Source organism: Arvicanthis niloticus, chromosome 6, assembly GCF_011762505.2.
Source record: "Arvicanthis niloticus isolate mArvNil1 chromosome 6, mArvNil1.pat.X, whole genome shotgun sequence".
NCBI classification, from domain to species: domain Eukaryota; kingdom Metazoa; phylum Chordata; class Mammalia; order Rodentia; family Muridae; genus Arvicanthis; species Arvicanthis niloticus.
This window is the reverse complement of record NC_047663.1, coordinates 54,091,228-54,118,351: the sequence shown is the minus strand read 5'-3', so window position 1 is coordinate 54,118,351 and position 27,124 is coordinate 54,091,228. Positions and strand designations below refer to the sequence as shown.

At 45.8% G+C, this 27,124-nt stretch overlaps 2 protein-coding genes across 2 annotated transcripts in view; one reads left to right on the top strand and one right to left on the bottom strand.

Annotated features, from left to right (window-relative positions):
- The first annotated feature begins 4,407 nt into the window (after positions 1–4,407).
- Rcvrn (recoverin) lies at positions 4,408–12,397 on the top strand. The gene is made up of 3 exons (XM_034506718.2): positions 4,408–4,881; positions 9,007–9,118; positions 11,940–12,397. Exons 1-3 carry the CDS (start codon positions 4,501–4,503, stop codon positions 12,053–12,055), a joined length of 609 nt encoding a protein of 202 aa, XP_034362609.1. The 5' UTR covers positions 4,408–4,500; the 3' UTR covers positions 12,056–12,397.
- A 2,519-nt stretch (positions 12,398–14,916) lies between these two features.
- Glp2r (glucagon like peptide 2 receptor) overlaps positions 14,917–27,124 on the bottom strand; it is a 67,684-nt gene continuing 55,476 nt past the window's right edge. Inside the window, exons 12-13 of the mRNA XM_034506363.2 lie at positions 21,015–21,056; positions 14,917–18,947 (exon numbers count right to left, since the gene is read on the bottom strand). Of these exons, the coding sequence (XP_034362254.2) occupies positions 18,621–18,947; positions 21,015–21,056 (369 nt within the window). The 3' untranslated portion in view covers positions 14,917–18,620. The remainder of the gene's footprint in view (positions 18,948–21,014; positions 21,057–27,124) is intronic.

The window sequence follows — 27,124 nt, the reverse complement described above, 5'->3', positions numbered from 1 at the left end:
TCTACAGGGATGCACTATCTGAGCGTGTAAGCATCTTCACTCTAAGTACCAACACTGCAGAGGGTGTTCATACAAGTGGGTTTGGTAGATTAATTAGGACCTGGATGTTCTTTGGGGGTACGGCTAAGGTCTTGGCACATGGAAGTGGATTGTGGCAAGCAGCGAAGTTCTTAACTGAGAATCTGGTCCAGGCAGGAGGGTTAGACAACCATTACCCACAGCAAGGGTGGCTATACTTGAGAGCCCTTACCAAGCTGAACCCTCACTGTTTCCATTCCCTTCTCCTTGCAATAGGCCAGGACGTGTCAAGGCTCACCTTCTCCTTGGCTCAGAGCAGGGGATGCGGAGGGATACAGTGAGGGCTGGGGGCTGAGCCCATAAACAGCTGAGCTTTGCTTGAGGATGGCAGGACTGGCCTCTAGGGAGCACAGGCTGCTTGGTCCAGGCAAGACCAAGAGGAGTAACACAAATGGCCTTCTCCCCTGCAGGGACAGACATTGGTCTTCCTTTGGGGGCACAGGGCAGGGTTATTGGCCCAACTCAGACTTAACAAATGGGCTCATCTCCTTGCAAATTTGTTTGGCTAAGGAGCATGCGTTCTCCCTCTGATAGAAGATGTTTATGCAGGTTTTCAAACAAACCTCCAGGTCATGACCCCTCACTCTCAGCAGCCTCAACACAGCTGCCTGTGATCTTTCCTGGGATTCCCTCCTGCAAGGCTGGGGGGGGGGGTCCCTCCAGGGCACAGCAACCTGAAGAATAGAGACTGGACCCAGCTGTATCCCACCTGCTTCCTCCTGAATGAAAAGAAAGGGTCTCTGTCAGATCCTCCCACCCCAATCTGAAGCCATGTGACTCTTCACTGTCAGTTCTTCCATTGCCATAGCAACTCCAGATCCTCATCTATGAAAATGGAGAGGCTGGCCTCTACAGTCAGCCTCTGAGAGCATGAGAGCAAGCAGAGAGTGCAAGCAAGAGAACCAGTGGACTAGGAAGAGAGGAGGGAGGAAGAGATGGAGGAAGAGAGGGGCAGGTAGGCTGCAGCTGTGTTACACAGAGCCAGGCTTGCCAGGTTTCCGACTTTGCCATTCAGGAACAGTATAAACCAAGACCGGAGACAAGTCTTCGGAGCTACTTTTTTACATTTGACATGGTGGCCTTGCCTCATATGCCAGCTTATAAAGACAGTCTGACACCCTGAAGGTACTTTAAGATAGGTGGATGGATAGATAGATAGATAGATAGATGATAGATAGATAGATAGATAGATAGATAGATAGATAGATAGATACTTACTTTCCTTGTATGGGTTTCACAGATTAAACTCATTGTCAGGCCATCAGGGAAATGCTTTTACAGTGACCTATGCCTGTTCACCTGGAGGTGCTTCTCACTGCCTCTCAGAAAAAGGGCTGGAGGCAGCTGGTCTCACTTTCCTCCTTTCCCTAAGGGAAGTGTGAGGCTACACTGCTATTTTCATAGTTGCATGTGCTTCCGGCACAGTGCCCGGGGTGAGTGGGTGAGTGAATGTTCAGTGTGGCTGGCCCATTTCTAACCATATTTGAGAGCAAATGCCTCCTGCAAACGGAGTGACAGTCCAGGAGGGAAAGCATACCTACTAAGAAATAGTATTCTCTCCTAAGCTGTGGCAAAAGAGAACTTACACACACACACACACACACACACAAACACACACACACACACACCATAAATAAATGAATGTTTTAAGAAGTTGTAATGTCAGTGCTTGGGGGTGTTCTGTAGTTACTAACAATTGCTATACAGTCAGAATCCACATTGAAGCGCAGGTGTGGCTATGCATGACCTATAACCCTAGTGTTGTGCGTGAGCAGAGACAGGTGGGGCACTGGGCTTGCTGGATACCAGCCTAGTTTCAGGTTCAGTAAGACCCCCCTCAAAGAGTAAGGCACAGTGACAGACCAGGGCACCTGCATCGCCCCTGACCTCTATGTGGATGCATAAGCTCACACACGTACACATATGTGCTCAAGCACTGCACACAACATCACCCCATCTATACACACCAAAAAAAAAAAATCCTTAATATACAATTTCGGCATTTGTTTTGTGGGGTTTTAAAGATCTTGTAACATTAATCTGATCCCGGAGTGGGAAATCCACCTCCAACTCAGATTTTCTTCCTATACATTCACAGCACGAGTCACCTGTGATCCCAAAGGGTGTGAGACTTTTACACACACACACACACACACACACACACACACACACCCCTTCAAAAAACAGTTATTGTGCCATGGTAGGCAGCTAGCAGCCCTCGAGTCCAAACAGCTCTGACAATGTGAATCTACAGAAAGGAATCTACTGGCTAAGGGCCCTGTCCCCAAGACAGCCCTCACTTCACACAACCAGGCTCAAGTCCAGGCCTCCATAATAAAACAAGGTCCTTCTGAAATAAGCATTTCCTCACCCTTCGGCCCATAGGGTAGGGCAGTGCGCTGGCTACTGTCATGTCAACTTGACACAAGCTAGAGTCATCAGAGAGTGATGAGCCTCAGTTGAGAAATGTCTCCATAATAGCAGGCTGATGGCCATCCTATAGAGTATTTTCTTAATTAATGGTTGATGGGGGAGGATCCAGCTCGTTATAGGTGATGCTGCCATCCCTGGGCTGGTGGTCCTGGGTTCTATAAGAAAGCAGGCTGAGCAAAGCCATGGGGAGCAAGCCAGTGAGCAGCATCCATCCATGGCCTCTGCATCTGCTCCTGCCCTGCTTGAGTTCCTGTCCTGACTCCCTCCCATGGTGAAGAGTGCTGTTGAAGTGTAAGCCAAATAAATCCTTTCCTCCCCAAGTTGCTTTTGGTCACGATGCTCCATGGCAGCCATAGTAACCCCAACTAAGACAGGCGAAGAATTCTTTGCAGCCCATTCCTAGGCAGAAAAGCAGGGAAAGACGGGAATATGTGTTTAGTTCCTGGGGATGCCTTAAAGAAGAGAAATCCCTAGTTTGCAGGGTCAGCATCGTATGGAGGACCAAGTAATAGGATGGCATCAGAGGGAAGGGGTGGGTTTTGTTTTCTAAAATTTACTGAACCCCCCCCCCCAAAGTAGTCTCTAAGAAAATAGCAGGGGGCAGCCATGAATAACGCATAAACACAACACCAAAATCTATCTAAATATTACAACCCCTGAGACTACACTGAAATGACACATGCACCTTTGCCAGTGTGACAGGCCTCTCTGTCCCTTGCCACCTGCCTGCCCACTCCTCCTGGGTAGCTCTATTTTACCTTTGTTACTTAGGAATGATAACAACAGTGATGGACTTACAGTGGAGACTCACAGTGGACCAAGGTCCCTGTGACTCAGCCTTACGTTGAACACACATAAGTAAAAATGTATAGAGTTCATCCAACACACTGAACTTGGTAACTCAGGCTTGTCCACCACAGTCTGCTCAGAACACTCACGTTGGACTGAATCCTGGAGAAACGATCTCCTGTGCTTGTTGTATAAAGCATGCTTTGGTACTGTGGTAAAGCAAAACATTTAAACTGTGGTAGATTAAAAACATTTAAACTGTGACAAGGTTAAAACATTTAAGTGAGCTGGAGCCGTGTGAGTGTGTGTGTGTGTACATGTATGTGTGTGTGCAGGTACATGTGAGTGTATGTGTGTGCACATGTACATGTGTGTATATATATATGTGTGAATATGTGTCTCTATGTACATGTGTGTGTCTGTGTATATGTGTGTGTATGAATGTATGTATGTATATGTGCTTATGTGTATGTATATGTGTGTATGACTATGTATGAATATGTATGTATATGTGTGTCTGTGTTTGTGTGTGTGTGTGTGTGTGTGTGTGTGTGTGTGTGTGTGGTGTGTGTGTATTCAGCACCTCCTCCAGCCATTTTGAGCTATTTTGTACTGTTCTGGCAATGGGGATGACACCCCACAGAACACAAGCCTTCCCTATCTTGGACTCCCGTTCTGGAAGATAGTTTGGGGTTTACCAGCAGAGGTGAGGGAGGATGCCATCAGAGAGTGGTGGACAAAAGGCCTTGCTGAGAAGGTGAAGTCTGGGCCCAAATGTGACAGGGGGGAGGATTAGAAAAGCTCCCGTGCAGATATAGGTTAAGTGGCAGGACTGCCTCTAGACCCTCAGCCCCTAAACCACTGCATTATAAGGTCCCATAGGTACCCCTCAGATGGGGAAGGCAAACCGGAACCAGTGTGGCTCTTTGGGGGCTTGAGTGCCAGAGGGTGCTTGCTTCAAGGGTCCCTTGTTGTTCCTTCTCAGCAAGCACAGGAGAGGTAAGTGCCTGTTCTTGGCTCTTTATTTTAATCTCAGGAGAGTTCTGTGCCCCTCCTCCCTCCAAGGACTGGGCAGAACTAGCCGCAAATCCCCCCTAATCCATCAGCACTTGGGTCTCCACCCCACAGCAGCACACAGCCTCCTTAGCCAGGCGACCACACTTGACCCTCCCGCCCCCACGGCGCCCACTCTCCCTCATCATGGGGAACAGCAAGAGCGGGGCCCTGTCCAAGGAGATCCTGGAGGAGTTGCAACTGAACACCAAGTTCACAGAGGAGGAGCTGAGTGCCTGGTACCAGTCCTTCCTGAAGGAGTGCCCTAGCGGCCGCATCACACAGCGGGAGTTCGAAAGTATCTATTCCAAGTTTTTTCCGGACTCCGACCCCAAGACCTACGCACAGCACGTGTTCCGTAGCTTTGATGCCAACAACGATGGTACGCTGGACTTCAAGGAGTATGTGATCGCTCTGCACATGACCACGGCAGGCAAGCCCACGCAGAAGCTCGAGTGGGCCTTCTCACTCTACGACGTGGACGGCAATGGGGCCATCAGCAAGAGCGAAGTGTTGGAGATTGTCATGGTCAGTGTGTCTCTGTCCCTGCTCACCTGTGCGGGATGGGGAGGAGGCTGCAGGTGCTGTGTAGTCCAGTGGAGTGGGCGCTGGCCAGAGGCTAGGAGAAAGGGGGTGAAGGATCTTCAACGTACTGAGAGGAGTAGAGGGCCGGCACCTCCCTACATGTAGTGACATCTGCATCCCAACCAACAATCTGGGTGTTTTCTAGTAAACACCGTTTAAAATTCCCCTCCCTTCCTCTCTTTTTTCCTCCCTCATCCACCCGTAATCTCTGCTCTGCTCTGTCCTGCTTCCTTTGTTGCCTTTCTCCTTTGACTCTTCTACCCTCCCTCCCTCCCTCCCTCCCTCCCTCCCTTCCTTCCTTCCCTCCTCTCTCCTGTTCTTCTTCCCTTCTGGTCTCCCACTTTTCCTCCATATTTCTCCCTCTTTCTTCTTCCTTTCTCCTTCCTCTCTTGCCTTCTTCTTTCTTTTCTCACACATTTTCCTTTTTTTCATTTAAGTCTGCAATTTCTTTCAGCAACACACATTCAGACTCCACAATAGTAAAACACATATGTTCGAGTTAGAAAACAGAGAGAGACCACAGTGGGGTCATAGAATCTAGGTTCTGGTCCTGATGTGTTCACTTCCTAACTCTGGTATGGTGGGTCCCTAGGCAGGGCTCCCCAAGATTCTCACCCTGCCAGACCTTACAGACTAGTCTTCCACCTCCTCTCTTTTCTGTCTACAATAGTTCAGAGTATTTTTGGTGTCTCACAAATAGTTTTATTTTTAATCTAATATATAAATAGTCTGTGAAATTTACAGATGATGCAAAAGAAAGGTAATGTTACAGGCTAAAACCTAAAGTGTGCAACCAATGTACTTCCAGTGCATTGTTCCATGCCTTTCCAGTATTTTAAGACAAATCTGGAACCCTAGCATATTAACATGTGATTTTTCCGCATGATTTTCCTGATACTCTCTTATCGTGAATATTTTCTATCCCATCCCAAATGCTTCAGAAACTATTTTTTTCTGGGCAGTCTCCCTGTGTAGCTCAGGCTATCCTCAAGGCTATCCTCAAGTTCTCTGCCTTCTTGCCTTTGTCTCCATGGTAACTGGGGTTACCTCCGTAAACCACTACAGCCAGGTTTAAAATATTTCTAAGCGCCCTTAGAATTCTACCCTATGGAAATGTCATAAGGTCACTCAAGTGTTCCCATAGTTTTAGACATTAGAGAATTTCAATTCCCCCCCCCCACACACACACACATGATGCCACTTACAGCCACAGTCTTCCTATTCCTCCTGTCCCTATCACTTGTGTTATTTTTCGAATTCCGTCCCTGGTATGCTTCATATCTTGTCTAATTTTTGGTGCATTTGTAATCATGCTTTTCCTTGCAGGATTCTTCCCCCCATATTAGGACAAACCACAAACATGATAGCAAAGCCGGTGTAGCTGGGGGCAGACTAGGTCATCCCTGGAACAGGGGCCAACAAGGGGTGCTCTCACTGCCTGTAGGGCAAAGCCTGTAGAACGACCTCCTTTGGATTGGTTTTGGGGTCTTTGGGTGGCATGAGATGGGGACCAATCCAAACCTTCCTAAAGAGGGCTAGGTTGATGCTCTCCTAGAAATAAAGAGAAGGAAATGAGCAGGGAGAGAAAGTAGGGAGGAGAGATGAGGCTAAGTAAAGTGTGTGAGGCCTTGCTAGTCACCGAGTCACAAGGTCATTGTGAGAGCATCAGTCTGGAAGTCAGAAATGATGAGTTCTTGTACCAGCTCTGACACCAATTCATTATGTGAGCGTGGGAAATGCATATAACCTCCCTGGGTCCAGGGTGAAGCTTTGATGGTTTTTATGGCCTTTCCCAGAACCGTGAAGGCTTGATTCCTTCCCACTCAACCACCAACCAGCCCTCTGCCAGTATTTAGCCATCATGCCTGGACATGGTGTCAGTGGATCAGGAAAGAGGAATTCTGGGAGTTATCTGTGCTTCAGTTCATTTCATTTCTGGGGATGTGTGTGCTGTCTATAAAGCTGCTTTCCTGACATGCCAGGGCTAATGTCTTTCTTGTCCTAGCACCAGTGGTCAAGGGAACTTCTTAGGGCTGTTGACCTTCTGGAAGTCCAAGATAAATTCACAGACATTACTACTCTTTTGTAATGCCCTTGAGTCTCCAGGGAGGCAGGACCCTTGATCAGAGACTGCAGCCTCCCAGGACCTCATGTCAATGTACCCACACACACCCTGAACCTGCCTAACACCCAAGGATCTACAGCCTTGAGTGTCCTTGCTGAGCTTGACTGGACCTGGTGTTACTGAGCCAATCAAATCCAAGAAGCCTGGTTATCAGAAGGACAAGTAGGGGCCACCTTGTCCACTTCTCTGATTTCATAGACCAGGAGTATTTCCTTCTGGCTTTATTCTTGATTGGAGAGAGAGGGGGCTGAAGGCGATCTATGAGCCCGAAGCTCAGCCTTTCTCTGGATTTCTCCATGGAACGAAGGGTATCTGACAGGCTGTCTATGCCCTGTTCACATCTCCCTTTCCCCTCCCCAGCCTAATCTATGCTTTTCAGGATGAGATGAGATGAGCACAGTTGGGTATGATGTAAGGATGTAGGTTCTAGAACCAAGCTTGCCTGGGTTAGAATCTCTGCTTTCGTAGGTAACTTTGGGAAAGTTAGATGTTTCTGGGTTGGCTTGTTGTCTGCAAAATGGGACCAATATTTCCCATCTGTAAAGTTGTCCTTTGAATTAATCTTTTAAAAATGCTTACAAAAGCAATGGGAGTGTTCAATAGACATTAGCCTTTATGGTCATAAGCCAGCCCTGCTGAAGACCTGAGATAGCTCAGAGACCTAGCCGATGCTGTTGTTTGATTCTCTCAAGCCTGTAGGAGACGGTCTGTGGCAGTGGCTACAAACTCCAAAATCGGGGCTACTGTAGATTATTATTGGGAAATTTCTATTTTGGGGGGTTTTTTTCCTAAACAAAATTGTGCCATCTACTTGGAAAATTCAAACATTACATGAGAACACAAATTTTCTTCCACAGTCACTGTCCCTTACAAAGGTCCCAAAGGTGCTGATGATGCCAGGACCCTGACCCCAGAAATTTTGATTCAGTAGAACATGGTGGGGTTCCAGTAGGCACCTGGACTGTAACCTTTTTGCTTTAGAGGGCATCTGATCCTGCAGGCTGTGTGGGCCCCAAGAAAGAGAAAGCATGATGTGCTAACCCAATAATGGCCAAGGGCTTCCTTTTCTACATATCCACACCAACACTTGCCTATTGTCTTTGTGTTTGAGATGGGAATGTTTGTAGTTGTGTGCAGAAGATCAAGGTTGGGCTTGCTACATGCTAGAGCTTTAACCCTGAGCCATATCCCCAGCCCCATCTAACAAAAGACACAGACAAGACTCACTTTTTCAAGTGTAGCTGTCCCAACAGGTATGGGGCAATAACTCACCCTGGTTTTGATTTTCATTTCCCTAATGATTGATGAAGTTGATTACTTTTCAAATGCTGCCCATTCCCCTTTTTTTCCATTTTAACTTCTTTTAAAGAAATGTCTATCCCGTTTCCGGTTTTTAATCCAGTTACTTATTGTTTTGTTTGCTTTTGTGTGTGCTTGCTTGGTTTTGTTGTCTGTTTATTTGAAATAGAGTCTAACTACATAGTCCTGGCTGGCCTGGAACTCCACGTGTAGACCAGGCTGCCTCTTTTATCCAAATGCTAGGATTAAAAGTGTGCGTCACTATGCTCAGCGTCATTTATCATTTTAGTATTGCATTGTAGCCGTTCTTTAGATATGTTAGATACTAATCCCTTATTAAATTAATCCTAATCATCCTTGTAAATATTTTCTCCCATCCCAAGGTTATCTTATTTTATTGTCTCCTCTGCTGTGTAGAAGCTTCTTAAGTTTTAATATAATCCCAATAGCTCAAAAATCGTCATCACAGCTGATGTCATGAGGCTTAGCTCTCTCTAGGAATTATATAGTTTGTGACAAAAAAAAAAATGAGTCTTTAATCCATCTCAGGTACATTTTTGTGTATTGTGTGAAACATGGATTTCTCAGGGCCACCAAGCCCTCACTGCTCCTTGTGACGAGGTCTTTCCCTCCGTCTGCTACAGGCTATTTTCAAAATGATCAAGCCCGAAGATGTGAAGAACCTCCCAGATGATGAAAACACCCCAGAAAAGCGAGCTGAGAAGATCTGGGCTTTCTTTGGAAAGAAAGAAGATGGTGAGTTCCTTTGTCTTTGTCACTTCTGATTTTACATCCTCTGTTGTTTCTTGGAGACCCCAGCAGAATTCCCTCGTCTGAGTCACAGGGTTCAGGCAGAACTGGGGGACATGTCTTGTCACCACACTTTCTGCTAGCTATCTTCCAAGGTCAGGAGCAAGGGTTGGCCATGCACGTCAGCAAGGGCTAGGAGCAAGTGCTCCTACTACCCTCCGGGTGATGCTGGTGATGGGGATAGCAACATCCCTCTGTTATTCACAAAACTCACTCACTACCTAGGATTAGGCAGGAGGAAGGGAAACACTGTTTCCCAGGTTGGCAGTAAACTAGTGATCCTCCTGCCTCAGCATCATGAGTATTAGGGTGTCAATTTTGGTAGCTTTTAACCCAGATTTGAGGACCACTCATGCAAAGTCTTCAGGCTCATTGGCCGTGTGTACACAATGGCAGGTTTAGGAGAACGAAACTATTTCTCTCCTCGGGCTGCCTGCTCTCCAGATGCTCCCTGCACAGGGAGTGCAAGAGAGCATGGTGAGTCATCCAGGAGAGACCTCAGAACTATCTAGAAAATTAGTTTCAATGACTCAGAAACCTCAGCCAGGAAGGATTGGATTCCATTACATTGCTGGAAACGTACTGGGAGGACAGCCACCAAGGAAAACTGGGGAGGGATCCAGGGGCTGGAAAAGTCCACATCATTGTGACCTGGCCCCAATCAGGGAATCAGGACAGGAATAGAGGACAAAGAGGAAGTACTGGTAAGAGAGTCCTAGGCTGTGGCCCTCTAAGACATTGCTGGCAAAGTCCATAGGTGTCTCACTGGGCCTCTCGGCATCCCTGGTCCGCTTAGTGGCTGTCTGGAAGCAGTCTCTAGAACTTGAGAGAAGGGTGAATTCCACACTGTGGCAACTGGAGCCATTGGATCCAACACACACACACACACACACACACACACACACACACACACACGACACACATACAACACACACACATGGAGAAGACAGACAGACGGACACAGAGACACAGATACAGACTGACTTGGTTCCAGGCAGGCCCTACAGATTCATAGCCATATGAGGCTAGGTAATGAAGTTGAGTGGAATGGACATGGCTCCACCGGGAGACAAGAACTGGTAAACAGCCCAGAAGATCACTTGCAGTTTTCCCTGTGGAAATATAAGCTTCTTGGTACCATGCAATAAGCTTATTGCTTCTGCAATGTTCTTGTATTATTTTTAAAGAGATGTCTGCATCCGAGTTATTTAAAGCCCAAAGTGTCTCAGTAAATACAACACAGTGTGAGTCAAGCACATCTGAGTGGTCAGTGCTGGCCCCTTGTGTGTCCTCTGAGGAGCACTCTTCCCAGGATATGAAACAAAGGTGGAGATGATCCATCCCCACTCCACAGTCAAATAATGACATCAGAGGAAGTCCCTGGGGCAGGAGCAGGGTGAGGTAAACAGACTCCCCAAGGGAGTGCAGGATACACAGGGGTGCTTCAAGTGCCAGCTGTGTCCTCACATGCCCCTGAAGGTGAATAACTTCTTCCATGTCGTACCTAGGCACTCCTGTCACTCCATCCTGCACCCAGGCCTATTGACCCCTGCACCTTGAACATTTGCTATCATGGCTGCTGGCTGTGTAAGATGGCTTCCTGACACTCCCCTTTTGAATCCCCTTCATTCCCTCTGGGTCTGTCCATGTGCCAAGCTCTCTCTGATACTTTTTGCAAATCTGAAAACCACTGCTGTTCGAATGCTGGCTGTTACCCCTACTGAAGTGAGGTGGTGAGGCAGTTAGAACTTTGAGTTCCAAATTTCACCAACCAGACTTAAGCACAAAAGTATCCTGGATCCTAACCCCAACAAAGATTGGGGCTGTCCAAAATAGAATCAACTCTACGGAACTGTGTGCACACTGAGGGCTGGGAATCATGAGGGTGACCATGAACAAAGAGGCTCTATAGCATCCTAGACTTCTTTCTATATAGAAATGTCTTCCCACAAGACCTGGAGTTTCCTGACAAGCTTTGTCTCGCTCTCCTTTCTGCTACACTCCTCCCTCTGCAATGTTTGTGACCCCAAGAACAGTAGCATGAAGCACACGGAGAAAGGATACATGCATTTAGCTGGACAGCGCATGCATGTACACACACACACACACACACACACACAAACACACACACACACTCATGCATGTACGCACGCACATCATGCACGTGCCAATGGCTGGAGGCAGAAGAGTCCTCTCTCTCTCTCTCTCTCTCTCTCTCTCTCTCTCTCTCTCTTTCTCTCTCTCTTTCACTCCAAATGAGGTAGAACAGATTGACAGATGAGAGACTACAAGCAGAGGAAGCAGTCACAGAGGACAGAGGCCATGCCACCTGCTGTCACAAGGTTGCCTGGGTGCTGTGGTCACACAAGAGACTTTTCTGCAAGCTAGGCTAGCCATGGCATTGCCACTGTCCCCTGACCTCTCCTCATTCCCTTGAAGACAGTCCCTACTGCTGCACTTGGGATTGTGGGCCTGCCTCTCTCATTCTAGGCTAGAGATATGAGATAATTACAAAAGCATATAAAAAGAAGTATTTATAATCATCAATGGTTTCAATGTGTAATGACCAGCAAAGCCAGAGCCCTGCCCAAGCAGAAGGCATACAGTATATGAGTGGGTCCTGGTATCTGGGAGGGTAGTGTGGGCCCCTGGGAATGCTGAGCTTTAAATATTTTCCAACAGTTTTACTGGGTGTGGAGGTTGGGTATCACGTATTTCACAGCTTGAGATAGCCAGTCCTGACTGATGCTTCTCCTCCACTACACAGATAAACTTACTGAAAAGGAATTCATCGAGGGGACTCTGGCCAATAAGGATATTCTGCGACTGATCCAGTTTGAACCTCAAAAAGTGAAGGAGAAGATAAAGGAAAAGAAACAGTGATGGGCACGGCTCGGCTCTTCCCCCACCCCACCCACACACAAACACTTACAGTGCGAGCATGCACACATCAGCCTGCACATGCACACCCTGAGTCTGGAGAGGTGGGGAACCAAACCTCTCCCTGCCAACTGAAGGTCCTTAGCAGGACACAATTCCTGCTTCCTTTTGTCTTCAGTGTCCCCACACCACACACACCCTTACACATGCTACCTGTCTTCTTCCCCTGCCCAGGTAGCCCTGTGATAATCCCATGCTTAGGGCATAGGAGTCCTAAATGTCAACCCTGCTTAAGCTCCTTTAAGGATTGCTGGGTAAGCAGGTTCAATAAATGCAAAAGGAGTCTGTTGTGAGTACAACTCTCTAAGCCAGATGGGATGCTGAAGGAGATGCATGTGGCCCTGAGTCCAGCTCTCCTGGGAGCTAAAGGTCCAGAGGGCAGGTGATGGATCTTGCTTCTTTTGGTTTGGTTTTTCAAGAGAAAGTCTCACCCTGGAGCCAAAGCTGATCTTGAATTCAGGAAAATCTACCTGCTTAAGTCTTCCTTTAACTATCATTATGAGCATGAGCCTCTCCACTAGGCTGATGGAACTTGGTACTGGGACCAAGGTTACCATGGCAACATGCAGAGTACTGAGGGAATATGTAATGCAAGAGGGACTGGCTTGTCAGAAATGGTCAGAGAAGATATTACCAACAAAGTGATATATTCAGACCCACTCGAGGCAGACTGTAGCAGGAGATGGGTGGAAGGGAAAAAGTTTGCATTTCAGAGTGACTGACACAGCCCTGGGAGCAGGAAGGGGCATCTCTGTTTTTAGAGAACTGTAATCCTGAAATGTCCCACCTTTGCCACTGTTAGGAAAGGTCTGGCTTTAGGAGAAAGCTTCTAGCAAGATGGATATGATCCATGGGCAAGACTGGGGGACAAGGAGGTGACCAGGGTTCAGGGGTGACTGACACCACATGAGAAAGGAGAGGAACATGATGCCAATAGATGTCTGGCTGGCTAAATAGCAGTACCATCTACCGAGATGGGAAACCCTGAGGATGGCATTGATTTCAGGGGATTAACAGGAGCCCTGCCTGGTTGATGGAACAGTGAAGAATGAACCACAGATGCTCCCAGGGCCCTCGTGGTGAAGACAGGGAAAAAGAAAACATAAAGTCATGCAAGCAGCTTGCCTAAGGTCAGCTGGTTGATAACAGAGGCTGGGCCAGTGAGTACCAGTATACATGGATTTCTTGTAGTGCTAGGGCTGGGAACCACTAAAACTGCCTCAAGTAGCTGCTCGAAGACCACAGACACATAGTGTAGAAAGCCTACTAATTCTCCAGCTTCAAGTTCCAAGATGAGATCAGATATATGGATACTCCCACCCACCCCCAACCCATACACAACCTGAGACTGGAGTGTCTCCCTTTGCTGGTGTTTGGAGTGATCCTTTCCAGCTCCCACGATTTATCCTTAGTGCTGTCCCAAGCACCATCCCAGAGACACTACTCTTGTGAGAAAGAGAATAAGACAGTGAGACCTTACATGCTTTCTGTGAGTCAGGTGTGGTGTGGGGCTCTCTGTAAGTATTATTTTAGGGAGCTATTACTACAGCTGCAGTGTAGGTAAGAACGCTGAGACCAGGGAGTGAGAATAGGACATAGGAGCAGTATACTAGAGCCTGTTTGATGATGCCAGGGTACTCCCAGAAGCTTTGCTCCTGAAGATGACAGCATCATAAATCCTGGGATGGTTCATCATCTGTAGTGAAATAGAGGCACAACACACAGCACCACTGCCTGAGCAATTCAGGGATGAGGGAGTTATTGGGCAGAATTATCTATTTAAGATGCTTCTCTGTGTAGAGATGGTGAGCCACCTGGGAGCCAGTGCAGGGAGAGGAAAGGGGCATTTAGTCTAGCCCATGGTGATTTAGCAATTCCCTCCAGGCCTCTTTCCATCCCTTAATTAAGCCTCCTGGTAGAATATGAGATTGGAAGCTTCTTATTTCTCTCTAAGGCCTGGATATCACTATCACTTGAGTCTAAAAGAGCAGGCTGCCTAATCATAAAGTCTTCATGTCTCCTACAAATCCACCAATAAGTCCCTTAGTGCCTGGTGCCATTGCTGCCCCCAAGGCACCAGATTTTCCACTGCAGATATGATTATAGGACTCCCCATGTGCTGCAAAGTCTTCTGTAGGAGAGTCTCTTAGAATAACTCCATGGTGGAAATGACATTTGTTATAAGAAGTAGCTTTTCTAGATTGGTCTATAACTTTGCTTCCCTCATCAGGTTTAGACATTATCCATCAGTCCAACAGGTGATGGATACCTATATGTTCCCACTTTTGGCTTCTGTGGATAACGCTTCCATAGATGAGAGATGTCTAGGTTCCTATTTCCAGATGTGGTGTATTCATTCAGAATATCTGCAATCAGATCCAGCCACGCCTGGATTCCTGCTAACACTGGGTATCCAATCAGAATATATGGAATCAGATTCAGCCATTATTCTGTTTAAAAGGTTTCCATACAGGAAGTGGTAGCACATGGCAGTACTCCCAGCTCTCTGTAGGTTGAGGCAAAAGAATTGTTACTTCACGGCCACAGTGACTACATACTGAGTTTTGGGCCAGCCTTGGCTACATAGCAAGACTGCTTTGTTTTGTTTTAAAAATTAATTTAAAAATTAAATGCTAAAGCATTTGCTTAGCATGTATAAGGCCCAGTTTCATCGCCCGGTGCCAGAAGGATTGTGAGCAGCAGCCTAGACCTGTGGAGCAACAAGCACACTGAGTGACTTAAGGGCTTGCTTGAAAAAAATGTAGATACTCTTTTGATATCTGACCTCTGCTTCTGGCCGGTTCAAAAGGGAACACACACCTTCTTCCCATTTCTGTTCAGAAACAGTGCAAGAGATTCCCCAGGCAAATGGGAGACTTCCAGCTCAATAAGCAACAAGGAATGGACAGCATGAAAGCAACTTAATAAACTTGTTTTACTCAGTAGCACAATGAGAGGAGGCATTGTGGGAGAATGACTCCATATGTGGGAGGAGGTAGAGGGAAGACATTTACAAATGCATTAGGAAAACCTTTCCTTAGTCCTGGTAAAAATCTCAAGTAGCTTGCTTGCTCTAGGCAACACCTGACTCACCAGAGACACTTTAACCCACTCTCAGCCAATGGGTCTGAAGCCCCTTTTCCACACCAGCCCCAGGCTAGGTACATACCAGGAAAGCAAGGTGAAACCATCATTCTTGGAACTGGTTGCTCAATGACAGGGTAAGGACATTTGCAAAAAAAAAAAAAGGAGGGCGGGGAAGGACATGTATTTTAATATAAATTCTGGAAATCTGGATACCAAAAACCCTTGCTTCATTATGCATTTGCTTAATGTCTTAATTTCTGTTCCTGCTCAGCTGGGGATAGCATAAAATGTAAAGAGATACAAGAAAGCTCCATAATCAGGATAAATAATATTTTAATGAATAATATTTTAATGCAGTCATTCAACACCAAAATCACTGATAAAAGGAACATGTTATCAGCATTGTAGACAAGGTCATAGTTCAAACCTATGCTGGCTTTCTGGGATTTCATTTGTTGCACACTCATCCCTAACCTGGTGCCAGCATCCTATCCTTAGAAGTGGCCTGTGGACTGCAGTTGATTTTTAACCATTGCATTAGGTTACAACTTATTTTATCACTGACATCAGAGATGACTGGCCACCTTCAATGGCTCACCCTTGTCCTAGCCTTGCCTTCAAGTCTCTTTATAAAGAAAACAGCCAGGTAAGACACAATGTACAATCAGACTCAAATTCCAGAATAAACTTACATAACAAGATTATCCATGGATATTGCCTGAAGTTCACATATAATAGAATATCTTAAGTTTCATTTGGTGAGCCTGGCAGCACTGCTTGAGAAGTATCAAGGTAGTACTTCTGTCCACAGCAACATACCCCACCATAGATACATACCCCACCATAGATACATACCCCACCATAGATACATACCCCACCATAGATACATACCCCACCATAGATACATACCCCACCAAGGCAACATACCCAACCATGGACACATACCTGACCCAGGCAATACACCCAACCGTGGACACATACTTCACCCAGACAACATACCCAACCATGGACACATACACCTTGCCCATAAAAAAGCCTCATTCCTCACCATCTGCACAATGTTTCCACAAACAGTTCCTCCCTCAGTCACCTTGCAACCTCTTGTCTTGTGACTTGTATAACTGAGCCTGGTCTTGGCTGGTTGTCCCTCTTCAGCCTCTGTAGGTCAGGTCAAATCCAGCTTATTTTCCATTGACATGAAGGCCCAATGAGCCTGGCAGCTATAGAACCCCGGGCTTCTCATTCCACCTTCAGCAAGTTCATACTCAGACAGTCCTATTCCCTCACCTGGGCTTTTGGTACCGATGTAGGATGAAGAATGGATTAGCGTCCTGGAGCAGGAAATCTGGCTATCAATGGTGAAGCAAGTATAAAAGGGAAGTCCTAACCCTAGAAATGTAGAACAAGTGAACTGGTAGAAGCTGAGTTCAGGAGGACAGGTAGAACCAGGGTGAAGAGGACAAGGCCAGTGACAATGTTCCAAAGGCTCCCAGCATCTACAGCCACCACAGACAGTGGTGGTAGATCTTCAGTGTTAGCTTGCCTGGATTTAGAATCTAGGATTCACACCTTTCATTGTGCCTTAGGACATTTCCAGAGAGGCTTACCTAAAGACAGAAGACCACCCAGAACATAGGCAGCACCATCCTGCCAGCTGAGCAAAACTGAAGAGGAGAGCAGAGCACCGGTCTCTATCTGCTGCCTGACTTCCTGGTTTGCCCAGGTTTGCCACCAGCCTAATGTACAACTTGGCCGCCTCCCCACCAGACCACAGCTTTTGATCCCAAGGGACACCTCCCAGAAGATTCTGTCTCAATGACACTGCTCTATTATTAAGTGAATTCATCAGCCACAGCTGACCAAAAAATATAGACTCTCTTCAAAAAAAGAAAAAAAAAACTCAAACAACCCACCCAGAGAATCTTTGCTTCCCTCTGAAAATTCACAAACAAGGCCTCTGTTGACTGTGTTTCCCTCAACACTCTGTCTAGCTCTCACAGTAAAACCCACTAAGCTTTGAACACTGAGGCTTTTCTAGCCTGAGGATCCAAACACTTCTACAATCCTCCCCACAACAGCACCTCCAGTTTTGTTGCAGCAGTAGCCCACTCTCCAGCACTGGTTGCTGGCCTAGTCTGCTTTATTTTGCCATGATAAACATCATGATTGAAAAACAACTTGAGGAGGAGAGGGTTAATTTGGTTTACACTTCTACATCACATTCCAATCACTGAGTAAAATCAGAGCATGAAACTCCAGGAGGAGCAGAGGCAGGAACTATGGAGGAATACTTCTTATTGGCTTGTTCATTGTGGCTCACTCAGTCTGCTTTCTTACACAACCCAGGACCACTTGCTAGGGAATGGCGCCGCCCACAGTGAGCTGGGCTCTTCCACATCAATCATTAATCAAGAAAATGCTAGTACAGACCAGCTTACAGGACAACATGATGGAGGACAGTCCTCAGTTAAGAGTCCCTCCTCCCAGAGATGTTTAGGTGTGTGTCAAGTTGACATAAACTTGCCCACAACCTAATATTCACCTCAAAAACTTGCCTGGGTTTTGCCCACATGCCCACAACTGTTACATTCACCTCATGAGCCAATTCATGATCCTACAAACCGACTAGGTCCCCTCTCACCACCCTGCCTTCTCCACCTTGATGGACTGTACTTTCAAGCTATGAGCCCACATTGCAGTTCCTCCCTTAAATTGCTACTTGTCAGGTATTGGGCCACAGGAATGAGGACATAAACTAACACATACAAACTTCGGTCAACCCCAAACAGAATGAAGATGGAGAAAGGGAGATGAGACTTGACGGGAGAGGAAGAGAAGCAGGGAGGAGAGGGGTCTGGGAGACAACATGAGGTCACACCCTATCTAGAGAGTGATATGCCCAGGAGAGCATTGCAGAGTAGCTGCTCCCTCCATTCTGCCTGGGTTTTGCCAAAGGTGACGCATTTCCTCCAACACTTCCAATGGGTCCTCATCTCAGACTTGCTCTCTTAGAATATTGGCTATGACTCCCTAGAACTTGATACTTTAAAGCTTCCTGTGGTTCCAGTGCACTCTACTCCCATCCCTAGAAGGAAGCCATACACCATGAATGGGAAGGAGATACTAACTGAACCCTGTTTAATAAATGGCTTTTCTTAATGGTGGGCTCCATTAAATTGATTTTAGGGAAGGGATCCAAAACCAACAGACATTCTGGGAAATGCACGTGGCAGGGGGGCCAGTGGGGTGACAAGGGCAGGAGGGACTGTGGGCATCACCAAGACTCAGTGATACAGAGCTTGATGACCCAGCAGAGACTTCACATCAAAATGGGGATAGTGAAAGGAAGAGGAGGACGCTGGGCTCAGCAATATCCTTCCTAGGAGTCCTCAGTTGCCAAGCTGGGCTGATGGGCCCTGCCTTAGATCTCACTCTCTTCCAGAATCTCCTCCACCGTATTAGCCAGGGTGAAGTCTCCGTCACTGCTCTCAGACAGGCTGCTTCCCGGGGGCCAAGCTCCACGACCCCTGTGAAGCTGTGCCCTCTGATCCCCCAGGGTCCCAGTGGTCAAGTGTGAGCTGCACGCTGAGGACTGTAGCTTCTGGAGTGTCTCAGCATCATTTCTCTCCGACAGCTTCTTGGAACATTTTCCCAGGAACCGGAAGTTCTTCCCGAGGACACAGGCTCTGCAGCCCCAGTGGCGAGCCAATAAGAAGCGGCCCCAGGACTTGCTCAGCTCCGCCTTCACCTGGCAGGTGAGACAAATGTGGGGTCACCATCTTGGAGCCATTGCTCACATATCCAGTTGGCAGGTATTTATTGAGCGGGCTACTAGGGGCTATCCTAGGGAAATTGACTTTTTAAATGGTAGAGCAGAGCAAAGACAAGCAAGACACAGAACACAGCAGACACTGACAGGACTATGAGACAGAAGCAGCAGGCAGCATGGTGAAGACTGTTAACTGAGCATTGGAGGAGGTCATGCATGATCTAGGTCTAAATTCCTGTGCTGAAAATAAAAATGGAGTCACCCATACTAAGGTTCTATTCCACCAAAATAAACTAAAAGAGTTACCAGCCAAATTTCCCAAAGATGCCAGCTTCAGCTTACATGGTAATGAAAGTCCCTCTACCTCAACCCTTCTACAAAAAGGTCACCTGGAGTAATCTCATGTTCACTGGGCACTTCTCTGCATTAATCTCTGTGCTTGTCTGTGCTGGGGTGTTTCATTGTCAACTTGACACAAGCTATAAAGTTATCTGAGAGGAGAGAATCCCAATTAAGAAAATGTGTCCATAAGATCAGAAGGGCACAAGCCTGTAGGGCACTTTCTTAAGTGATGATTGAAGGAGGAGGGCCTAGACCATAATAGGTGGGGCCACACCTGGGCTGCTGGTTCTGGGTTCTATAACAGGCTGAGCAAGCTATGTGAAGCAAGCCAGTAAGTAACATCCACCCGCTCCATGGCCTCTGCATCATCTCCTGCCTCCAGGTCCTGCCCTGTTTAACTTTCTGTCCTGACTGGCTTTGATGATGTGGAAGTGTAAGATAAATAAACCCTTTCCTCCCCAACTTACTTTTTAGTCATGGTTCATTGCAACAATAGAAACCCTAATCAGGACACCATCTTACAAAAAAAAAAAATCCCTTGGAAATAATCATTTTCTTCTTAATTTATGTTTCTCTTATTCACTTTGTATCTATAAAAACAACCCCCTCTCCTGTGCTTATCTGAATATTTATTTCATAGAATGAAGCATTGCTTAGCCTTAGATGTAAAGCCAGTTTAAAATCTTCCACTACCGGTTTCCCTTCTGCCTTTTGATGGGAGCCTGGAAACGTGAGATACAGCATTCAGGAGGGGCCTTTGCATTGTGGTGGTTTTGTTGAAACCTGCCTGGCAGATGAGGAGCTCCATTGGAGACAGAAACAACAGTGAGCAAAACAGAAGTGGGGGTTCACTGCTGACAGGGTTGTGTTCTGTTGGAAGAAACAGCCCCCTGAGGGGAGGAGGAAGAAGAGGAAAGGGGGCTGGAAACCACTGACTTCTGACAACACCATCCTGGCTCCTGCCGCTGGCCCCTTTACACCTTTTCCCAGGGGTTATACTTTGGATAAGGCTCTTGCACTGAAGGCTTTAGTTTTCAGCCCTTGGCCCTATTGGGCTTTAAGACTTTTAAGACACGAGGCCTAATGGAAGGAAGTTACATTATTGGGAAGGAGCTATTCCTGCAGAGGATATTGGAATATGAACTCACTCCTCCCGCCCCTGACTCTCTCACTCTTTCATTCCTTCTTCCCTTCCTTTTCTTCTTCCCTCCTTCCTTCTCTCACTCACTTCACTATGCCTTCCCATTATTAAAAATTGTCTCACTACAGGCCTAAAGGCAAGATGGCCAGGCAACCAAGCATTGACTGAAACCTTTGAACCCATGAGCCAGATAAACCTTTCCTTCTTTGTAAGTTGATTATCTCAAGTGTTTGCTACAGTAGCAGAAAACCGAATAGCACACAGAGAAAACAGAATGCAATAAAAGTTAAATAAATAAATAGCTCCCCAGTGTTTGGTATTTACTTTGTGCTGAGCATGCCCAACAGACCAAGGGCTGGGTTCGGAGATTCTCACACCATTCCTAACATCTTTTTCCATGAGTTTAATCTGCCTCCTGTTCTCTCTAATAAATGCTCACAAGAAAAATCTGTGCCAATACATGCCACTGATAGTCATCCAATCATCCAGGCAAATACCCATAGGGAACATAGCATTGCAGCCTCCACATCACCAGAAGCTAAATGGCAACACAGAAAACATACCTCTCCACTGGCAAAGCCGTACTGCAAGGCCACCAGAAATCCCTGGAACAAAAGGAAAACACAGTATGAACTCCTATGTTGTAGAGGAAGTGCCTGAAGATCCCGGAGATGAGGTATTTGTGTAGTGCTTATACAGAATGGAGTTAATCATGCTGGTTGGTGTCTCTTCTTATCTTGATACACACTCTCCACATAGATGGCCTCCTGAGTACTGGTGGGTACACTTAAGTCCATGATAACTGGCCTCCCAGGATCCTGGGTCATTCATTCAATGGGACAAGTACAGGGAAGGTCATGGTCCCATTTTTACTTTTCTATGGTGGTCACTGACTAATTCATTTTTCCCTCCTCTTCTCTTTCTTTTGCGTAGGGTCTCACTATGTAGTACTGCCTGGCCTTGAACTTGTAGATATCTGCCTGCCTCTGCCTTCCAAGTGCTGCCAATTTGTATTCTTTCCCTATCTTATTCCCTGAGCCTCTGGTGTGGCTGTCAATCATGAGGTCTTCATGTTTTAGGATGATCATCACTGTAATAATTAGCCCAAACCATCTCTGTGACATGGGCAAGGCCAATTAGAGCTTTTTTTAACTAGAAAAAGAGATTGTGCTCTCCCCCTCTGTGTCTGCCATAATAATTATATTTATGAACAGTGTAAACTCAGAGATAGTGCTGGCATCTTCTCATGATCCAGACAGAAAGGCCTCCTGGGCATGAAGCCAACCACTGAGAATAGTGATGGTGAGAGGGCAGATTGCCCTTGGATTGTTTGTGGACTGGCATCCAGTTACAGCTGGTCCTGAAATTTTCACTTACACCACTTAACAAACACCCTTTGCTTTTGTCTAACTATTTTCTTTGGAATGAAAGATTATTTCCCATCAGCGGTTTCTCATCTCACTTAGCACAAAATAAACTCTCCTAAGCGTGGACAGTCTGAGGTGATCTGGGCTCTGGGCCTCTGTGGTGCTGACTGCATCTCATGCCCCGTTTTCTCTCAGCCACCTTGATGATGCTAAGCCAGAATGTCCAGTGAGAGACTGCCACCCCTTCAGCCACAGGATATGCATATGACAATAAATCCTTATTGCTTTGATCACCAAATTGCACACAATAGTCACTTAACATGTAGACTTGAAATGCTGGGGCTTATGTGGCTGGTGAGGTTGTTCTGGAGATGCTGACTGTATTGTTGTAGATCACACCTTCAAATCATTACTTTTAAAAACATTTTAAAAGAAAGTTGTGTGTGTGTGTGTGTGTGTGTGTGTGTGTGTGTGTGTGTGTGTGTGTGTGCATGTGGTCATGTACCTACATAGACTAGAAGAAGGTGTTACATCCCCTAGAAGTAGAGTTCTGAGCCACGTGACATGGATATTGGGAACCAAATTCAGGTTTTCTCAAAGGCAACCAACACTCTTAACTGCTGGGCTCTCCTTTTGGCTCCCATATTGTTATTTAAAAATTTGGCCCACACCTCAGAAATTTCCTGATTTCACAGTAAAATATAGTCACAACCATAGAAACGAAGATGTCCTCTTCATGTAATAATGGTTATTTATCAATTAATGTTCAAACAGTCTTGCAGGATATGCCCCAGGCAAAGGTGTTTATGTTCAGAATCTCTGTTCATGTTCAGATTCACTTAGCTTGAAGGCAGCAGGTCCCAGTTCACTGTTCAGAGAGTTGTTCAAGGGACCTGACTTTCCCAGGAAGGATGAGCCAGACAGAAGCTGTACACTCCTCTCAATGACCTAGCCTGGGAAATCATAGGCCATCATTCTACAAAACCTGACACCTGGGTAATTGCCATTCAATATGTTTAGGAAGGGGCCTAAACAAGGTGTGGATACCACCCAGCCCCAGCCGTACCACAGCTCACTTCTTTCTTGAGCCCATCCACATCGTGTGTTTCCTGGGATGCTCTGTCCACAAATTTCTACCTAATTTGACTTCTTAAAATTCAGATATCAGCTCAAAAAATCACCACAAAGAAGTCTTTGCAGGCTGTCCAACTTTAAGTACTGGACTTATACCATCTTTTATCTACTTGGCCATTATCAGTCCTTCTCTGTAATACTCACAGTGAGGGCAGCATCCGTATCTAGACTACACTACTACATCTTCAGTTCCTAGAGATATATGGCACATAATAGAAATGCATTTCGATGCCCCAGTGTAGGGGAATGCTAGGGCGGTGAGATGGAAGTGGGTAGATGGGTGGGGGAGCCCCCTCAGAGAAGCAGGGAGAGTAGGAGGGGATACGGGGTTTATGGAGGGGAAACTGGGAAGGGGGATAACATTTGAAATGTAAATAAATAAAATAACCAATGAAAATAGAAATGCATTATGTATTTTGTATTATATATTATTTAATGGATAGATGGATGAATGGATGAATGAGTTGGGATTCTGTCATAAGGGTTTTGTCACATACAATGTCAAGCTACTTCTAAACTGTGATGACATGACTTCTATTCTATTCTTTTCATAGCTACTTGGAATACATGTCTTGACTTTCCCTAATTGAAGTAAAGAACTGTGGCGTATGCACTGTGTTTGACATATTGGAACAAATATGTGTGGGCTCTGAGCAGTGAGTGTTTAAAGAAAGATTCCCAAAATTCCAGACCCCACAAGCAGGACACATATCCAACTGAAAGGTCACAATGAAAGGCTGACTTTTTCTATATCCTATCTATCTATCTATATATATATCTATCTATCTATCTATCTATCTATCTATCTATCTACCTATCTACCTATCTACCTATCTACCTATCATCTATCTATATCTATTTAAGATGTGGTCTCACAATGAGCTTGGGTGGTACAAAACTCCTACCTCAGTATTTCACATCCTGAGATTACAGATATGCCCCACTATGCCTGGATTTCCTGTATCTTTTGACACTAATGGAACACAACCCTGAGAGGAAGTTGTCTCTGATCTTTATAGTCACCTATATATATATTCACACATGCAATTGAATCAGAGGTTCACAGCTTGTTGTGGGGTCACAGGAACAGTAATAATTACTTCTGAACATGTGTTATAAGAAGAGCTGGCTCTTGGGGTGCCAGAATCCTCACAAAACTAACTAAAATAGGATACACTTGACAAGTGTGTCTTCACTTCACCGGTTTAGGAGCATCCTGCAGTCTGGCTCCTGCTCCAGATACAGCAAGTGTAAAGAGAGCAGGTCCTACAGAACACATGTCTCTCACATGTCCCCAACATGTGGCAGTCTCTCTAAAAACCTGATGAAAACAGGAGGCTGCTGAAGCTCTCCAGGTAGTAAACTTTTGAAGAGTGATGGGGAACCCCAAGGCAGCGAGGGAGGAGGGAAGCTATGGGAACTAACCACCGCTCTCCCTGATTCCTTTCGTGAAGTCACCAAGATGGCCAAGAAGGCACCAAACATGCCTCGCCATATGTGCCCTTCCTCCCACTCATTTCTGTTCAGTGAGATATGGGGAGCCTCTGTCTACAGCCATCCTGGTTCAGAACATGCTGCCGCATCTCTGTGAACCCTCACGGTCCTCAGTAGCACAAGATGAGCAAAGCTTCTGCTGGTGGCTAGACTGATCCAATGTGGCAGCCCTTCTCCAAAGAGAGCCCCAGTGTTTCTTCTCATTAAATAGGCGAAATCTGCTCCTCACATTAAAACCTGAATCTCATTTTCCCTCCTCTTGAGTCTAAGATGACCCTGTGACTGTCTACCAGCATAACGTGGTGAAGCGTCACTCCAGGTAGGTATTTACTTTTGAGCTTCTGCCTTTGGAAGATGGAGATTCCTTCTTGCTCCCTCCTGGAACTTTTGCTCTTGGAGTGCTCCAAGAATCCATCTGCTATATTGTGAGATGCTCAAGATGCACGGAGGAAATGAAGCTCACTGATCAATGGTTCTAGCTGAACTCCTGGCCAACAGGACACATCAACATGTAGTTATGTGAATGACCCACTGAGGACAGGCATTCCAGCCTGATGAAACCTTCAAGACGTTTACAGGTACAGTCAAAATTACATGTATCAAAAACACTATGCCTATGAAGTCTGGACAGCCCAACCCACAGCATCATCAAAACTAATAGTGATTACTGCTTTAAGCCTGAAGTTCGTAAGTGATTTATTACACAAATGGCCAGAGCATCCTCTAGGCCTAAGGAGTCTGCTAAGCAAAGTTCCCTCCATAGACATTTGGTCCCATGATCTCCTCATGAGTGTCTGGTCCTCAGCTCGCCTTGGATGTGTGCTATCAGATGAGCTGGGGCTTACATTAACTAGTATGGCAAAAGGCCACCAAACAGCTGGAGGATTTGCTTTTGTTTTGCTTTTTTTTTTCTTTTGAGATTACATTTTGCAGAAGATTAGAGCCAAGCCACACAGGAAAGTCAAATCACTACCTCTTAGCTTTTGAAATCCCCCCCCCAAAAGACCGAAATAAATTAAACATATTCCAATGATGGAAAAGATGTTACCAATGGGGTCTGGTGCCTTGGTTTAAAGCCACAGAAAATTTAGCTCCAATAAGAGGGAGAGAAAAATGCTGTTCTGTTTCTGTGCCGTGTCCCTGAGTCATCGGTGGGAATGAAGGGGGCTGGCATGTTTTCTCTGCTCTCTGCACAGGATCTCAGCACCTGTGACAGAGGCCTGAAGACTGTGGGATAGGTAACTTGATGTCTCCTGGTTACAGTCTTTACAGGATGCCCACCATGTGCTATGTGACATGCTAGGTGTGGCATGCTGGGTTACAGGCAAGGGCTTAACTTCTAGATAAAACTTTCCATCTTTGACTTTGTTAGCACTTGTGCAATCTCTGTGCCTCAGCTTTCATCTTTCTGATGGGTGTGATAACTTCTCTCTCCACAAGGGCATCTGAGACTGAGGGAGTGTCAAACAGACTTTTCAGCAAGCCAATTCAATCCCTTGAGGCTGTTTTTTGCTACATTTTAGTTATTTGAATAGCTCGGGGACTGCAGCATGCATCCTAACTTGTCACAGTTTATTTTATATTAATAGTAATTTCATTTTAGTAAAATATAGAAAATTTAGTACACCTCCATTTATTCATTCCTCCTTGTGCTATTATTGTGATGTATATGTGACTTTTTATGTTACAAACCCAATCACATAATGACTATTACATTGTACAATCATCTTGTGTCTTCTAAATCGGTTAAGGAAAAAAAATCAATGTACTATGTTGTCTCTCATATGTATGTACGTATATATGTGTATACACACACACACACACATATATATATACATATATATATATACATATATATATATGTATATATATATACACCTTTGTCAGTGTTTCAACTTCTTGCGAATTTGAGTTACTGTACATTGTCTTTTTTTTCCTCCAGACTGAAGGGCTTCCCTTGAAACCACTTGTGGGACTGTCAGCAAATTCTCTCAGTCATTATCTACCTGAGAACATACATTACTTCATCTTAAGTCAGTTTTGCAAGCACTGGAGCTATTAATTGACATCCTTTTATTAACCCTATTCTCACCCTGCCATACCTCTGGCTTCCTTCTCATTTGGCTGGCTCAGTTGTGTAAAGAGTTGCTATTCTTTCACCATATTAAAGATTATATCTTGCTTGTGAGTTAAGATCTTGTTCTCCTACCCAGGCTGGCCCTGAGTCTGTGGTCCTCTTGCCTCAGCCTCCTGAGTGTTAGGATTGCAGGCTTATGACCGTGGAGTCCCACTGACTTTGAGCATTTTGACTTCAAGGTCTCTGGATGTAAATAACCTTTGTTTGATGCTACTTAAGCCCATTGTGCACATGGATTCAAGAGTTTCCTCCAATCAGGGAGGTTTTCAAGCATTGCTTCTGCACATTTTCCCTCCTGCTTCTTGTCTCGGCTTTTTTTAGGACTCCCCATGCATACATGCTGCTTCCGAGGGCATCATACGGGTTATCAAAGCTCTGTCATTTCCTTACCATTTTCTCTCTGTTAAGCGGAAGCAATCATCTCCACAGACCTGTCTTCACAGTCACTCTTTTCTTTTTCTTCTGCTACCTTAGTTCTGAGAGGACACTATTCTGCGGAAATCTCCATTCTAGTCATCATACTTTTGGAGAATTGTCATTG